This window comes from Aotus nancymaae, unplaced genomic scaffold, assembly GCF_030222135.1.
Source record: "Aotus nancymaae isolate 86718 unplaced genomic scaffold, 86718_ANA_hifiasm-v0.15.2.pri h1tg000044l, whole genome shotgun sequence".
Classification (NCBI taxonomy): Eukaryota; Metazoa; Chordata; class Mammalia; order Primates; family Aotidae; genus Aotus; species Aotus nancymaae.
Window position 1 is genome coordinate 352042 of NW_026988458.1, and position 17082 is coordinate 369123.

The following is a 17082-nucleotide window of genomic DNA, read 5'->3' on the forward strand; positions in this document are numbered from 1 at the left end:
GGCCACTGGGCGCTGCCTGGGGAGTGTGCACCCGACCAAGATCCCACAGCTGTGACTTTACACAGGGTGGAGGCAGGAGCGCGAGCCCTGCTCCTCCTTACAAAAGCAGTGCTCTGTGGGGCGCATCCTTCGTGCCTTTGTGTACGTGTGCACCCAAGTGCCCTGGGGCACACACGTGCACACACCCACAGGCACACACATGAACACACTCACGGACACACATGCCTGTGGGCACACATCCATGCGCATGTGCCTGTGGACGCAGACACGCACACACCCACACATGCACACACCCACAAACATGCCTGTGGACACACCCACAGGCACACACGTGCACACAGCCACAAACGTTTGGGGGCACACCCACCCATAGGTACACACATGCGCACACCCACACATGTGCCTGGGGACACACACCCATGGGCACACACGCATACATGAATACATGCCTGTGGGCACACACACCCATGGGCACACATGCACACAACCACAAACATGTCTGGATCACATACACACATGCCTGTGGGCACACACAGGCACACACACACACGTGCCTGGGGGCACACACCCCCACAGGCACACACATGCACATAGCCACAAACACATGCCTGGGGGCACACACACCCATGGACACACACATGCACACATACTTGTTCCTGGAGACACACAAACCCATGGGCACACATGAACACATGCCTGTGGGCACACACACCCACAGGAACACACATGCACACACACGTGCCTGGGAGGGCACACCCGGGGACACACCCACCCATAGGCACACGCACACGAAACGCCTGTGGGCACACACCCACGGGAACACACGCACACACCTACACACGTGCCTGGGGGCGCACACCTGGGGACACACCCACCCTTAGACATATGCGTGCACCCGTCCACAAACACGCCTGTGGGCACACACGCCCACGGGAACACACATGCACACACACATGCACACCTGTGCACACAGTGCCTACACATGGGCACAGGCACACACTCCCGCTTTCTGACCCTCTGGAGTTTCTTTCCCCTGAAGTTTCAGAGGGTTTTTCTGAGGATTCCGCGTTGGTGGTCCCAGTGTTTCCAAGGTTCTCGGTGACGGAGACAACAATCAGGAGTGGTGAGAGGACGCGTCCCACGCGAGGAATGGGCTGTGGAGCTGGGCTTAGCACAGGGCGTTTCTCCCTGGGGGTCCCTGACATCAGATCTCGGCATTGCCTGACGCAGACCCCACGGACGTAGGAAAATCAGAGGATGGCTCCCCTGCATCAGTGGGCAGTATGAGAATGCGTGTAAAGGAAACGTGGCTTTCCACCGGGTCTCCGTTAACCAGGCTTCTGTCACGGTGGAAGTCCGTGGCATTCTGCTTTCGTGGAAAGATCAAGTGATGTTTCTTTTGTGTTTAAATGAATAATTCTGTTCCAAAATGTTCAAAACAATGTAGGCATTTTAGGCATCCCTTGGAAGTTTGTGTTTTCATGACGTAAAATGGTTTTCTAAGTAAACTTTACCCAGTCTCTGACCCAGTTACAAAACTTAAGAAATCAGTAAAATCCAAATGAAATACCTGTCAGGCTGCTACAGAGGGAGGGGTGGGTCCTGGACTCTGAGACCTGCAGGCCCCACCTTCTAGCTGACGCCTGTGTTCTGTCTCCTGCTTTAATTTGAATTTCCTCGAGGGCTAATGACGTGGAGCATTTTTAATATGTTGTTGGCCCCCTGTCTTCTTCGGTGATGTGTGTGTTCAAATCTTTTGCCCATTTTCAAACTGAATTATCTGTCATCATTTATTGAGTCATAAGAGTTCTTTGTATATTCTGGGTACAAGTCCTTTATCAGATAACTGACTTGCTAATTTTTCCCTAGTTTGCTTTTCACTTTTAGTTTTTAAAAATTTTAATTATTTCTTGAGATTGAGTTCTGCTCTTGTCACCCAGGCTGGAGTGCAGTGGCATGAACTTGGCTCACTGCAACCTCCGCCTCCCAGGTTCAAGTGATTCTCCTGTCTCAGCCTCATGGGTAGCTGGGATTACAGGTGCCCACCACCACACCTGGCTAATTTTGTTATTGTTAGTAGACACGGGTTTTGTCATGTTGGCCAGGCCCGTTTCGAACTCCTGACCTTGGGTGATCTGCCCATCTCAGCCTCCCAGAGTGCTGGGATTACAGGCTTGAGCCACAGCACTGGCCCTTTTGACTTTTTAAATAATGCTTTTAATGCAAAAAGTTTTGAATGTTTTTAATTTTGATAGTCTGATTTTCCATTTATTTTTCTTTTGGCACTTGTGCTTTTGGTGACAGATCTAAGGCATCTTTACCTGACTCTAGGGTGGAGGTTCATCCCTGTTTTCTTCTCAGAGGCTGTTAGCTGCAGCCCTTACACATGGTCATAGGGTCTGAGCTCATTCCTGCACGTGGTTGGGGTGGGGCCTGTGCCGCTGGTGGCTGTGTGGACGCCCGTGTGGTTGGGGAAGGGCCCGTGCCCCTGGTGTCTGTGTGGACGCCCGTGTGGTTGGGGTGGGGCCTGCACCCCTGGTGTCTGTGTGGACGCCCGTGTGGTTGGGGTGGGGCCCGCGCCACTGGTGTCTGTGTGGACGCCCGTGTGGTTGGGGTGGGGCCCGTGCCACTGGTGTCTGTGTGGACGCCCGTGTGGTTGGGGTGGGGCCCGTGCCACTGGTGTCTGTGTGGACGCCCGTGTGGTTGGGGAAGGGCCCGCGCCCCTGGTGTCTGTGTGGACGCCCGTGTGGTTGGGGTGGGGCCCGCGCCCCTGGTGTCTGTGTGGACGCCCGTGTGGTTGGGGTGGGGCCCGTGCCACTGGTGTCTGTGTGGACGCCCGTGTGGTTGGGGAGGGGCCCGCGCCACTGGTGTCTGTGGACGCCCGTGTGGTTGGGGTGGGGCCCGCGCCCCTGGTGTCTGTGTGGACGCCCGTGTGGTTGGGGAGGGGCCCGCGCCACTGGTGTCTGTGTGGACGCCCGTGTGGTTGGGGTGGGGCCCGCGCCACTGGTGTCTGTGTGGACGCCCGTGTGGTTGGGGTGGGGCCCGCGCCCCTGGTGTCTGTGTGGACGCCCGTGTGGTTGGGGAGGGGCCCGTGCCACTGGTGTCTGTGTGGACGCCCGTGTGGTTGGGGTGGGGCCTGCGCCCCTGGTGTCTGTGTGGACGCCCGTGTGGTTGGGGTGGGGCCCGTGCCACTGGTGTCTGTGTGGACGCCCGTGTGGTTGGGGTGGGGCCTGCGCCGCTGGTGGCTGTGTGGACGCCCGTGTGGTTGGGGAAGGGCCCGCGCCCCTGGTGTCTGTGTGGATGCCCGTGTGGTTGGGGTGGGGCCCGTGCCCCTGGTGTCTGTGTGGACGCCCGTGTGGTTGGGGTGGGGCCCGTGCCACTGGTGTCTGTGTGGACGCCCGTGTGGTTGGGGTGGGGCCCGCGCCCCTGGTGTCTGTGTGGACGCCCGTGTGGTTGGGGAGGGGCCCACGCCACTGGTGTCTGTGTGGACGCCCGTGTGGTTGGGGTGGGGCCCGCGCCACTGGTGTCTGTGTGGACGCCCGTGTGGTTGGGGTGGGGCCCGCGCCACTGGTGTCTGTGTGGACGCCCGTGTGGTTGGGGTGGGGCCCGCGCCACTGGTGTCTGTGTGGACGCCCGTGTGGTTGGGGAGGGGCCCGCGCCCCTGGTGTCTGTGTGGACGCCCGTGTGGTTGGGGTGGGGCCCGCGCCCCTGGTGTCTGTGTGGACGCCCGTGTGGTTGGGGTGGGGCCCGCGCCCCTGGTGTCTGTGTGGACGCCCGTGTGGTTGGGGTGGGGCCCGCGCCACTGGTGTCTGTGTGGACGCCCGTGTGGTTGGGGTGGGGCCCGCGCCACTGGTGTCTGTGTGGACGCCCGTGTGGTTGGGGAGGGGCCCGCGCCCCTGGTGTCTGTGTGGACGCCCGTGTGGTTGGGGAGGGGCCCGCGCCACTGGTGTCTGTGTGGACGCCCGTGTGGTTGGGGTGGGGCCCGCGCCACTGGTGTCTGTGTGGACGCCCGTGTGGTTGGGGAGGGGCCCGCGCCACTGGTGTCTGTGTGGACGCCCGTGTGGTTGGGGAGGGGCCCGCGCCACTGGTGTCTGTGTGGACGCCCGTGTGGTTGGGGTGGGGCCCGCGCCCCTGGTGTCTGTGTGGACGCCCGTGTGGTTGGGGTGGGGCCCGTGCCACTGGTGTCTGTGTGGACGCCCGTGTGGTTGGGGTGGGGCCCGCGCCCCTGGTGTCTGTGTGGACGCCCGTGTGGTTGGGGTGGGGCCCGCGCCACTGGTGTCTGTGTGGACGCCCGTGTGGTTGGGGTGGGGCCTGCGCCGCTGGTGTCTGTGTGGACGCCCGTGTGGTTGGGGTGGGGCCTGCGCCGGTGGTGGCTGTGTGGACGCCCGTGTGGTTGGGGTGGGGCCTGCGCCACTGGTGGCTGTGTGGACGCCCGTGTGGTTGGGGTGGGGCCTGCGCCACTGGTGGCTGTGTGGACGCCCACCTGGCCCAGCACCATTGACCTTCTTCACTTTCTATCAGAATGGTTTTCCTTGAATAATTTACAATTTTCCTACTTTGGACCTTAGCATAAATGTGAAAGTGGGCTTGTGTTAGGGTCTGAGTTGAGGGTAGCCGTGCATGCACTATGGTAATTGCCCACAGGTTCAGTGTGGTGAGGAACCTAACCCCACCTGTGCTAGCCCAGGACAACAAAGGTCGAATGGCAAAGCCCACTAGCCTCTGCCTCTTAATCGGGGTTGCAGTTTAAGTCTCCATCTGTGGGGTGGCTGCATCTCCGGGTGACTCATGCATGGGCAGCCACAGCCGTGCGCTCTCTAAGCACGGTCAGCAGTGGGGCCCTCCCTCCGCCCAGGAGTGGCGACAGCGGTGCAGTCAGGACTTTGTACCGGATCTCTGGAGAAAGGAAGCGGTGTAAGACACTGGAGTGCTTGTTCCACGTTTAGTGCATAAAGTGAGCCACCAGCTGCTCCACACCAGGTACCTTCAAAACATCACAGTGGCCCTGAGGGGGGCCTGGACCTGAGCACATACCAAGGACGTCATTTTGGTCATGGCCGTGGTCTCTGTGGAGGTCTCTGAGTTTCCTGCCCTGCCAGGCAGCCCAGTTACAGAAGTCCGTCTGTGTAGCATGGAGGCTCGAGGTGGAGGCCGGGGAGCAGCCATGAGGCCCTTCACCCCACAGGGAGCTGCAGGTTTATGTCTCACGCGTGCCACGCAGTGCAGGGTGTTGTCATGGCGTGTTTAAAACTTTGTAAGACCACATGTGCCACGTGTGCCCCCGAGGGTGAGGCGCAAGCGTGGCCTGTGTTCTAACTGGCACTTTTCTCTGTCTCTCTAGTCCCTTTTATGGAGAAGACTTTTACTGTGAAATTCCTCGGAGCTTTCGTCACCTGTCCTTCTACATTTTCGATAGAGATGTTTTCCGGAGGGATTCCATCATAGGTAGGTAATGAATGGGCGTTTACTTCCCTTTTCCAGCCCTGTTCTGTGCCTGGGGAATATTAGCATTTCAGTCCAGATCCTGCCTGGATGGTGCTGAAAGGTTGCTGCAGCTCTCAGGGTCATGGCAGCCCTGAGGTCCCGGCAGCCCTCGGGGTCCCGGCAGCCCTGGGGTCATGTCAGCCCTGGGTTCACATCAGCCCTGGGTGTCCCTCCTGAGCCGCTCTTGGGATCTGGCTGGGCACTGTGGTCTCTGCTGGAGAGTCACACCAGGTTCAGGTCAGTGAGCACGGGACGTGCCAGGCTAGGCTTCTGTGGCTCCTAAAGACGAGGGCACAGCATCCCTGGTGCTCCCCAGAAGACTTCCCAGGGCTTTTCCCCAGGTCATCTGTAAGGGGACCTTTGCATGGACGTGCGGCCCTCCATCCTTACCACATCCCGCTGTCCCTGTTCCAACTTTAGTCCCCATGGTGTGGCCACAGGAAGGGCGAGTGGGGGCATGTGGCCTCAGTTTCCCCCGTTTTCAGGGCAATACCGTTAACTCCAGGAGATGGTGTGTTTGGAGCAGGGGTGGGCTGCTCTTGGGGCAAGCTCATGGGGAGCTCCCTGACCTCATGGGGTCACAGGGAGGTGGCATTCTGTAACTTATGGGGCCCCTCGGCAGAGTGGACTTCAGGTCACTCAGGGAGTCCCTCTTTTCTAAATGCAGCTGGAGGACCTGCCAGGAGCAGAGCTAATGCAGCAGGTGTGGGAGGCTGGGGCATCAGGCTAATTCCCACAGTGATCCCAGGAGAACCCGGAAGGGGAGGAGGGTTCCTGCTCATGCCCAGGATGGGTGGTCCGGGCACCAGTGTGCACTGGCTGCCACAGCCTGAACCTAGACCCCAGGTGGTGCAGGCTCCTTGTCTCCATGGCTGCCAGAATGCTGAGTGGGACAGAGCAGGAGGAGGAGTCCCCCAGGGGACCCCAGCTCAGCCCTAGGCAGCCTGAGGGCCCGAGGGTGCAGGAGGCCAGCGAGGCGACGAGGGAACTGTGCAGGGCCAGGGGCCACCCATCTGATGCTCGCTGCTCATACTGGCTCCTCATGCCGTGTCACGGCCGCTCCGCCCCACGCTGGCTGCCCCTTTTCTCAGTGCTCGTCTATGTCTATTAGCTGTGGGTTTTCTTCATCGTCTGTGGCCCGCTGTTTGTGAGCTGTGGACCAGGATCTGTGATCTGGTCCGTTCTCAGTGCTCGGCACACAGAAGCACGAGAGGCACAGCCAAAGGTTCCTCCAAGGAGAGCCTGCGTGTCCTAAAACCCACCCTGTCCCCACTGGGCGGCTGGCAGCTGGTGCATGCCAGCAGAACATTGTGAGAGAGAGAGGGTGAGTGACACTGCCTAGCAGGTACCGAGCTGATGCTGGTCTGCACTCTGCCGTGTCCCGGGCTCGACCACAGTCCCCCAAAAGAGGCGAGGAGAGAGACGCCAGCCTGACCAGTCTTGCCCAGTGCCTGCCGTTGAGACGGCTTGGCTGGGTGGTGGCTGTGGACCCGGAGGCCCTTGGGGCTGGGCAGGCCCTGATGTGGCATCGATAAGGCCCGTGGAGTGCTATGCCCCTCACCGTTGCAGGAATCGGGACCTGGACGTTTTTCGCACAGTTATTCACTGTGTCCAGATGATTATTCTTAGAAACCACCGTGCTTTTCATAGAAGTCTCCAGAGGTTGTTTAGCAGATCCATGGAACGGGCCACTCCATTTTGAGCAGGAACACCATGCTGGGTGCTTCTGCAGCGGACTCCCTGGCCCTGAAATGCAATTGCAGGAGGTGTTTGCTATCCTGAGTACAGTGAGCACCTGGCCCCGTTCAGGGTCTTGCTGAGCTGGGCCTCATGCAGCCTCGTTGGTGAGATGGTCTTGAGGGTCCAGCGTGACCCCCACACTCTGCTGCTCAGCATCTGCCTGGGAGGCCCTCAGGCCTGTAGCTTTGTGTCACATTTGAGCTCTTTGGGCGCTGGGGAAGGGCTCCTTCTTCATCTCCCTCTGCCCGGGGCGTTGGCTCCAGGGCTGGTGGATGGCAGCTCTCCCTCCTGCCTTCGAGCGCAGCTGCTCTGCACCCCCGTCCTCAGGCACCTTCCCCTCCATCCGCACATCCTGCCACGCCCACCTCAGGACTCATTGCAGGAGATGGCCTCAGACCCCGTGGCGTGGCTGGGCTGCTCTCCGTGGCCTCAGACCCCACAGCGTGGCTGGGCTGCCCTCTGTGGACTACCTCCCCTTCCCTGCTCACTGGTCGTGGTACTTCTGCCTGTTGTCCTGTGTCCACTGGTCAGAGCGTCTTGGAGCCCGTGGTCCCGCTGAGCAGGCCTGTGTCTCACTCCTGAGTTCTCAGCATTTGCCAGGTGTTCCCAGAAGGTGGTGTGGACCCCAGATCCTTCAGCAGATACTAATGGTGTATCTGACAGGGCTCACCCTGTGCTGGGTGCCACACGTGAATCGAGGTGAAACGAGGTGTGAATGTGCCACGTCAGCCCTTGTCACCGGCTCTGTTTATGCCCGAGAATCAACAGGGACTTGATTCATTCTCCAAGGCATATAAGAATGAGACATGTTTTGAGTGGCAACCCTAAGGAAAAATAAATTTAAGATTTTTTGCACGTTTTAATAAGAGAAACTGTAACCAAATAAGATGTTTATTGATTATTCTGTTGGTGTTTGCTGGTGGTTCTTGGAGCCTTTCCAGTGATGGCGCCTAGACGTGGCTTCTACAACCATGAAAATGGGGAGCTGTCTGGCTCTCCGGTAATGATTCATCGTTATGACTGGTAATCACGTCATTACCAGGAATGAAACACCAGGCTCTGGGGAATGAGTTTCTGGGGGGAAGTGCACAGTTGCCACTGGCTTCCTGGCTTCCTGGTGCTGCTGGTTCTCTTGTTCACAGCAGCTGCCCATGCCCTGAGGAAACCCCTCCTGCTAGCGAGTTTTCCTCAGGGCAGCCACGGCTGTGCTGTTACAAGCTCAGGTGCAGGAGTGAGGGGAGCCCTGACAGGTGCCAGAAGGAAGTGGGGGCGCATTCAGCCTGGAGGGAAGGGTGGGTAGCGACTGAAACCGAGAAAGCCAGCTGAAGCCGTGCCGGGATTCAGCGTCCCGGCGAGTGAGACTTGGGGAAACAAAGCCCTGACCTCAGCCCTCCCCAGCTGACAGCGGCTGTAGTCAGGTCTCCACCCCTGTGGGTCAGAAACCTCCCAGGGCGCAGCAGGAGTGGAAGGAAGAAGTGTCCAGCGTAGGCAGGTGTCGGGCGGCGTGACCATTGGCCTCCTCTGTCCCCGGGTCCCATGGCCCACAGAGTGCTGCTGCCAGGGGAGCTGTCAGTGAAGCTGGGCTCCAGCTGCAGCACCATGGCCTACAGGACACGCGGGGTGCAGGCGCCTTCAGGTCTCCAGGTGCCGGGAGGTGGCCTCTGCCTGGACTCTGCTGCCGGCGCTCCTGCACGGTTTCTTCCAATTGGCTGGAGCTGCACCCATGGAGTCGGGACCAGAAACTGGCTCCTGGCAGCTCGGCAGCTCGGGTGCGTGAAACGGGGAAGCAAGCCAGGGCCGGCTCGGTCCTGTCAGTGAGGAGCGCCAGGGTCTCCTATCCCCATCCTGGTGCCTCCCTCCTCTTCCCGCTAGGCCTCCACCTTCTTCTGGGCCCCAGCTCTGGTAACACCACATCCTCCTCCGTTTGCCCCTCCAGCCCCTAGAGACTCTCTGAGGTTTTCCAGTGGTGTGGGGTGCAGTGAGATCTCCATTTGTTGTGTATAAATCAGGTGGTCTACAGTTGACATATGGTAAAGTCACCCGTTTAGGTGTAGCCTCACCAGTGTACACAGCTGTGTAGACAGCACCACAGCTAAGCCGCACCCCCACAGCCCAGAATGCTCCTTCGGGCCCCTTGGGGTGGATTTCTACCTGACGCACAGCGCCTGGCAGCCACAGCTCTGGAGCCTGTTTGCACAGTTTTGCCTTTTCCAGGAGGCCACATGAGTCAATCCTTGGAGGGGCCGCGCTCTGCCCCTGCGCCGGTCCCGCACCGTGCAGCTGCGAGCCAGGTCGCCCCTCCCGCCGCCCGTGGGTTTCCATCGTACAGATGCACCTCAGTGGCCTCATCACTCACTAGATGGTGTCTGATCCTGAGCCATTGTGAGTGAAGCCGCCGTCAACATTCTCGGATGGGTCTTTGTGTGGACACCCGTTTCTGCTTCTTACTCTGGGATACACACCTGGGAGTGAGGGTGCCGGGCCCACTGTACGGTGCATTTACTGTGACTGGAAGCTACCCAACCTGTCCCCAGGTGGCCGCCCCGCTCCGCCCACTCCACGTTCTCAGCACAAGGTGTTTCGCATCCTGCCCGGCCCTTAGGTTTGCGAGTTTTTATTCTACGGTTAACGTTTCAGCTCCCATGGGTGTGCACTGTGTCCTGTGGCTTACTGCATGTCTGTGAAGAGTGGCATTGAGAACCTTTTCATGGACTCATTGACTGCTCTATCCCTTCTTTGGTAAATTGCTCAAGTCTTTTGCCCTTTTAATGGGGTTGTCTTCTTGTTACTGAGTTTGTAAAGTTCTCTATATATTCTTGATACAAGTGCATCACAAGTGTGTTTTGCGAATGTTTTCTTCCAGTCTGTGACTTGTATTTCATTTTCTTACCATTGTTTGAGGAGCAGAAGTTTTTAATTGTGATGGTCCAGTTTATCACATTTTTTCTTCTGTGATGTGTACCTGTGTGTCATACCTAAGACAGTCTCGCCTGTCCCACAGTCGTGGCACTTTTCTCCTGGAAAGCGTGTGCTTTTAGCTTTTACATTTAGTTCCATAATCTATTTCAAGCTAATTTCCACTTATGGAACAAAAAAAAAGGATTGGGGTTCAGTTTTTTCCATGTAGATGTCTGTTGGTTCCAGCACCCTCGGTCGAAAGATGACCCTCCCTCTGTTGGTGACTGGCGCATTTACAACTTAGCTGGCTGCACCGCGTGTGCTGTTTCTGGCTGCAGTATTCTGTTCCGTGGGAGGTAGGAGGCGGGGCCCTGACCGGGCCAAATTGAGGACTAGCTAAGACAGGGATGGGTGGAAGCAGCTTTCCATCAGACATGCCCACCAGTGTGCCATGTCAGCTCACCATTGCCATGGCAGTGCCTGGAGCTTACCACCCCTTTCCGTAGGAACGACCCAGTGACTCAGAAGTTACCACCATTTCTCCAGAAGTTTCTTCATAATCTGTCCCGTAATTGACATAGTTAAAAGTGGGCATGGATATGACTGCAGGACTGCCTGGAGCTGTCACTCTCAACTCACCGCCTGTGGGGAGCTCTGCTCTGCAGGAGTGGTTTCCCAGCTGTCACGCTGCCACCTCCGTAAAACTGTTTTCTTCCACCACCAGCTCGTTCTTGAATTCTTTCCTGGTGAAGCTACAGACCCTCTGAGTCCAAGCCCCAGTTTGGAGCTCGCCTGCCCTGCGTCCTAGTGACCCACCTGTCCTTGTGTCAATACCGCGTAGTCTTGATCACTGTAGCTTCATAGCAGGTCTTACGTTGTAGTGTGAGATCATCAAATTTGTTTTTATTTAAACTTGTTTTGCTATTCTAGATCCTTTGAATTGCCATATACCTTTCTGAATGAGCTTCTCCATTTCCAAAATAGTCCCTCAGCAGTTTTGATTGAGATTACATTGATCTGTAGATTACTTTGAGGAGAATTAATACCTTAACAAAATTGAGTCTTCAAATCTGTGGACATGGCATATCTTTCTATGTGCTTAGGTCTTTTACGTTTCTCCCATCAGTGTTTTGTGGTGTGTTTTTCAGCCTACACATTTTCACATTTGAAAACATTTATTTCTCTACGTTTCATGTGTTTAGCGGAGTGGTCAAAGATTTCTTAGGTGGTCCACCAAAAGCACCAGCCACGAAAGTGTAATTTTGTGAGTGGTGCTCATTCTGTTTAATCTTCATGACCGTTGCTTGTATGTACAAACACAGTCGATACCTACATACTGACTTTGTATTCTCTGTTCTTGCTAAACACACCAATTAGGTATATTAACTTTGCTTGTAGGTTTGCTTTTTTTTTTGTACATTCTATGAATAAAGGCTTTTATTTCTTTTTTTGGAATCTGTATGGCCTTTGTTCTTTGCCTCGTGGCCCTGGCTGGGACACAGGTGGGGTCAGAGCGTGGTGTGTGCGTCTTGGCTGCGTTCCCCGTCTCGGGCGGCTCTTGCACGGTTGTGTCCTGTGGCTGCTTTTTACTCTGGTCCCTCTGCAGCTGGTCCCCCGTCTCGTGCCCTCCAGACCACCGGCTCCTCCTTTCTGAACGGGCCTGGCCGGCACAGATGCAGCAGAAGCAAGTTACCCTCCAGCCTCTCATGGTGAGAAGACCACCGCCTTTGCCCAAGTGAGAGGGGAGGCCCAGAGTGTGCGGCAGACTTTTTGGTGTGACTCAAATAGATCAGAACAACCTTGTGGATTAGGTACATCAAAGACATTTAAATGGACGCTGTGGCTTCTGGATCCAGCCTTCTCTCAGGGCAGTGTCCAGAGACACAGACACGCTTAAAATGGTTGAATGTGGCCAACTCTAGAAGGAGAGGTTGGGGGCCGGTGACGGTGGTGACCCCGTGTCGGCAGTGAGGTGGCAGGGGCAGGGTTTCCTTCTCGAAGGGATTTTAAGTCCTTTTGAATGTCATGGATTTTGTTCTCTTGTTACCTATTAAAAAATTAAGTGAAGTACTTCTAAAAATAAAGCCTTGTAATGATACAAGTTACAAGATTCTTACCAACATTAAATATGTGACTTCTTTCTGTCCCAGTTGCAGCTCATAAAAATGTGAAGACACAATGACATTGCAAGTATTTAAAACTTCAAACTGTCCAGCAGAAGGAGCTTGGGTCTGAACGTTTCTTTATCCCTTTCACTGAAATATGTTGCCTAACTCCGTTTCAAGAAGTTTTTGCTTTCATGTGGCTTTTTTTCCCATGACACTGAAAACTGATATTCACGTTGTGGGGGAAAGGGGAGGTTTCACAAGAGCCATGCAGCCGTCGTCAGAAGAGGGGCAGAGCCCCCACTCAGGACCCTTGAAGTCAAGGCCACCGGCCCAGGCCTGCTGGTGGGAGGGCGAGGGCACAGCGAGTGAGGAGGGGGCAGAGAAGTCAAGGTGCCTGCCCAGGGCTGGCAGTGGGAGGGCAGGGGGTGCATCGGGCCAGGCAGGGGGTAAAGAAGTCATAGGCGTCCTCCCAGGGCCAGTGGTGGGAGGGTGGGGGGGCACAGGGGGCCAGATGTTAGGGCAGAGCTGAGTCCTGGCTGGCGTCCATCCTTGTGGTCTGTGCCACTGGAGGGAATCCATGTGCTGTGTCATTGGGTCTCTCTGAGCTTCCCTGGTGCTCTTCTCCCACGTGTGCCAAGGCCTGTTTTCTGCACCCGCCCCCCACTGTTATTGCCTTGGCTGTCACTTGCCCTCAGTGGTTTCAGCGTCCCGTGAAGCTCTAGGTGGTCTGTGCATGTCTGCGTGGCAGGAACTGTGCCAACAAGGTCACCGGCCAATCCTGCAAACCCGTGAGCGCCTGTGTGCTGTGTCCGCGTCCGGGTGGTTGTGGAACTGGCTGGCCCTGGCTGTGAGTGGCGGGTCCTGGAGCTGCCATTGGCTAGGAAAGGGCTCCGGTCCTGGCTGTGAGCTGGGAGTCCAGAGCTGTTGTTAGCTGGAAAGGGGCTCCAGCCCTGGCTGTGAGTGGGGTCCCGGAGCTGCTGGTGGCTGGGAAGGGGCTCCTGCCCTGGCTGTGAGTGGGGTCCTGGAGCTGTTGTTAGCTGGAAAGGGGCTCCAGCCCTGGCTGTAAGTGGGGTCCTGGAAATGTTGTTGGCTGGGAAGGGGCTCCCGCCCTGGCTGTGAGTGGGGTCCCGGAGCTGTTGGTGGCTGGGAAGGGGCTCCCGTTCTGTCTATGAGTGGGGTCCCGGAGCTGCTGGTGGCTGGGAAGGGGCTCCCGCCCTGGCTGTGAGTGGGGTCCCGGAGCTGTTGGTGGCTGGGAAGGGGCTCCCGTTCTGGCTCTGAGTGGGGTCCCGGAGCTGTTGGTGGCTGGGAAGGAGGTCCCGTCCTGGCTGTGAATGGGGTCCCGGAGCTGTTGGTGGCTGGGAAGGAGGTCCCGTCCTGGCTGTGAATGGGGTCCCGGAGCTGCTGGTGGCTGGGAAGGAGGTCCCGTCCTGGCTGTGAATGGGGTCCCGGAGCTGCTGGTGGCTGGGAAGGAGGTCTGACCCTGGCTGTGAGTGGGGTCCTGGAGCTGCCATTGGCTAGGAAGGGGCTCCCACCCTGACTGTGAGCTGGGAGTCCAGAGCTGTTGTTGGCTGGGAAGGGGCTCCCACCCTGGCTGTGAGTGGGGTCCTGGAGCTGTTGGTGGCTGGGAAGGAGGTCCCGTCCTGACTGTGAGTGGGGTCCCGGAGCTGTTGGTGGCTGGGAAGGAGGTCTGACCCTGGCTGTGAGTGGGGTCCCGGAGCTGTTGGTGGCTGGGAAGGAGGTCTGACCCTGGCTGTGAGTGGGGTCCCGGAGCTGTTGGTGGCTGGGAAGGAGGTCTGGCCCTGACTGTGAGTGGGGTCCCGGAGCTGTTGGTGGCTGGGAAGGAGGTCTGACCCTGGCTGTGAGTGGGGTCCCGGAGCTGTTGGTGGCTGGGAAGGGGCTCCCGCCCTGGCTGTGAGTGGGGTCCCAGAGCTGCTGGTGGCTGGGAAGGGGCTCCCGCCCTGGCTGTGAGTGGGGTCCCAGAGCTGTTGGTGGCTGGGAAGGAGGTCCGGCCCTGACTGTGAGTGGGGTCCTGGAGGTGTTGTTGGCTGGGAAGAAGCTCCCGTTCTGGCTCTGAGTGGGGTCCAGAAGCTGTTGGTGGCTGGGAAGGAGGTCCCGTCCTGGCTGTGAATGGGGTCCTGGAGCTGTTGGTGGCTGGAAAGGAGGTCTGACCCTGGCTGTGAGTGGGGTCCCGGAGCTGTTGGTGGCTGGGAAGGAGGTCTGACCCTGGCTGTGAGTGGGGTCCTGGAGCTGTTGGTGGCTGGAAAGGAGGTCCAGCCCTGGCTGTGAGTGGGGTTCTGGAGCTGTTGGTGGCTGGGAAGGAGGTCCGGCTCTGGCTGTGAGTGGGGTCCCGGAGCTGTTGGTGGCTGGGAAGGAGGTCCGGCCCTGGCTGTGAGTGGGGTACCGGAGCTGTTATTGGCTGGGAAGGGGCTCAGGCCCTGACTGTGAGTGGGGTCCCGGAGCTGTCGTTGGTTGGGAAGGAGGTCCGGCCCTGACTGTGATTGGGGTCCTGGAGCTGTCATTGGTTGGGAAGGGACTTCCTCTGCGGCCGTCACCAGGGCTTCTTTTCAGGGTAGGCCGTGTGAGGTGCCGCCATTACCCTGAGAGCGTGAGGTTAAGGTGCTGGCAGGCGCCTGCAGCACTGGAGGCAGGTTGTCCTGATTCTGCATCTGTCCTTTGGGTACTTGGAAAGCATCTTCATGCCTATGTCCACCTTCTGCACTCCCACCATGTCCTGTGGCCTCGTGTGCTCCCATCATGTGGCCGACCCTGTGCTGTCTCACAGGGTCTGGAGCTGGTGCTGAGCTGGGCGCTTCTCAGGCCCACCACGTCCACAAACAAGGGAGGGGTCTGGCGGCCAAGGCTTACAGGCTCTGAGACCCGTCAGGGAACAGATGGGTCAGGCTAGGAGGTCTCACGTCTGTGAGCCTGCAGGACAGAAGAGCTCCCGAGGGAAAATGCATCCCAGGGGCCTCGCAGGGTGGGGCCTCACGGAAGAAGGAGCGCTGGGAGGACAGTGGGGATGGAGCCCCCTCTCCCTGAAGCCCTGGCCGGCTCGTCTGTGGGGTGTGCAGAGTGGGACCTGCACCTCCAGGGTCACCACTGGACCGACTGAGATAGAGCCTGTGAGAGGCTGGCAGTGGAGTGTTCCCAAATTTACTGAGGCTGGACAGAGGGACAGGCCGAAGCGTGAGGCTGCCAGATGCCAGGCTGGGTTGTTCAGAGGGGAGCCTGTGGAGGTTTTCTGAGACATGGAAATATCAAACGATCTTCCTGGGAGGAGAGAAGTGGGGCTGGGCTGCGCTGTCCTGGTGCGAGGCAGGGTGGCCGGGCCAGAGGCCCAGGCTGCTCCCAGGAGCCCCAGCCATGCTTGGCGTGTTCAGACCCTGCAGCCATGGATGCTGCGGTGGAACCGGGATCCGCGGGGACCCAGAGCTTCTCGCTTTGGTGGCTGGGCCAGGATCCTTAAGCAGGGTGTTGTGTCTCTGGGGTGCAGAACAAAGACGTAAGGAGTCACCAACATTTCCTTCCTCACTCTGCCCTTGCACGCGCTCCGCAGGAGCTCGGACATCCTGCGCGTGTGACTCCCTGGGAGTTTGCGTGCATCTGTCAGCAGAGGTTCCCATGCTGTGTGGGTGTTCACCGCGTGGGTGGCGTGGTGGGGCCTTGAGGGGATGCTGGATGGAAGACGGCTGAGTGGCCAGCGCCTGACGAGCCCTGTGCTGCCCAGGATGGGAGGGGGACGCATTTGCCCCACCATGAGTATGGTTCTGGAATGAGGTGAACGTATAAGCAGGTAATGATGGTTACAGATGTGCATGTACACATATAAATCCATGCTAGGTAAACGATATCATACAAATATATCCTGATATGTATTTTCATTGAAAGTCTAACCCAAAGTACCAAGCCTGTGTAAGGTACAAGAAACTGCTTAGAGTGGACATCCCCAGACTTTGGGGCCCCACATGTGCCCTTGGGCCTGTGATGGTGCCAATTCCGGCCCACACCAGGGCGTCTGTCCTCCTCTGTCTGGGGACGGCCAGGAATCTGCACTTCCAGGCTTTCCAGGGGTCCCAGTGGACAGCTTATGGATCACACTTTAGAGGCCTGGATTCAGTTCATACGGGTGCACACACACGCCTGTCCACACACTCTATAAGCTAAATGTAGACACACGTGTGTTCCAAGCTGTAGCTCGTACAGCTGCACACACACGCCTGTCCACACACACTGTAAGCTAAATGCAGACACACGTGTGTTCTCCAAGCTGTAGCTCGTACAGCTGCACACACATGCTTGTCCACACACACTGTAAGCTAAATGTAGACACGTGTGCTCCAAACTGTAGCTCGTAGTCTCTCTCATGATGCGATGCCACTGCCTTGATGGCGTGTGAGACATGAGATGTTCATTTGTGAGAACGGGGCTCTTCCGTACCCTGCCAGCTCTGATGTGCCTCTCACCATGAGAACTGGCCGTGGACCACGGTGAAAGTGAGGTGTGCATTGCTGATGGAGCGTGACGTTTGTGCCTTCACTGTGAAGCCTCCTGAATGCCTTAATTGAAGGGAGACGGCGTAGACTTACCCCTTCACCTGATTGCTTTGATGTTTTAGTTTTGATTTTTTAGTATTAATTTTTAGAGACACAGTGCCACCATGCCCAGCTAATTCTTTGTTTTTAAATTTTTTGTAGAGATGAGGTTTTTGCCATATTGCCCAGGCTGGTCTCGAGCAACCCTCCCTCCTGGGCCCCCCGAGTGTGGGGATGACAGGTGTGAGCCCCGCGCCAGGCTGGTGCCCCATTCTGAATTAAACTGTGGGAAATAAGCTGCGGTGATGACGGACCGGCCT

At 57.7% G+C, this 17082-nt stretch overlaps 1 protein-coding gene across 2 annotated transcripts in view; it reads left to right on the forward strand.

Annotated features, from left to right (window-relative positions):
- Positions 1–17082, forward strand: part of RASA3 (RAS p21 protein activator 3) — a 139121-nt gene that overhangs the window by 63887 nt on the left and 58152 nt on the right. For both annotated transcript variants that reach the window (XM_064361817.1, XM_064361818.1), the window contains exon 3: positions 5342–5445. In XM_064361817.1, coding sequence (XP_064217887.1) covers positions 5342–5445 — 104 coding nt within the window. The remainder of the gene's footprint in view (positions 1–5341; positions 5446–17082) is intronic.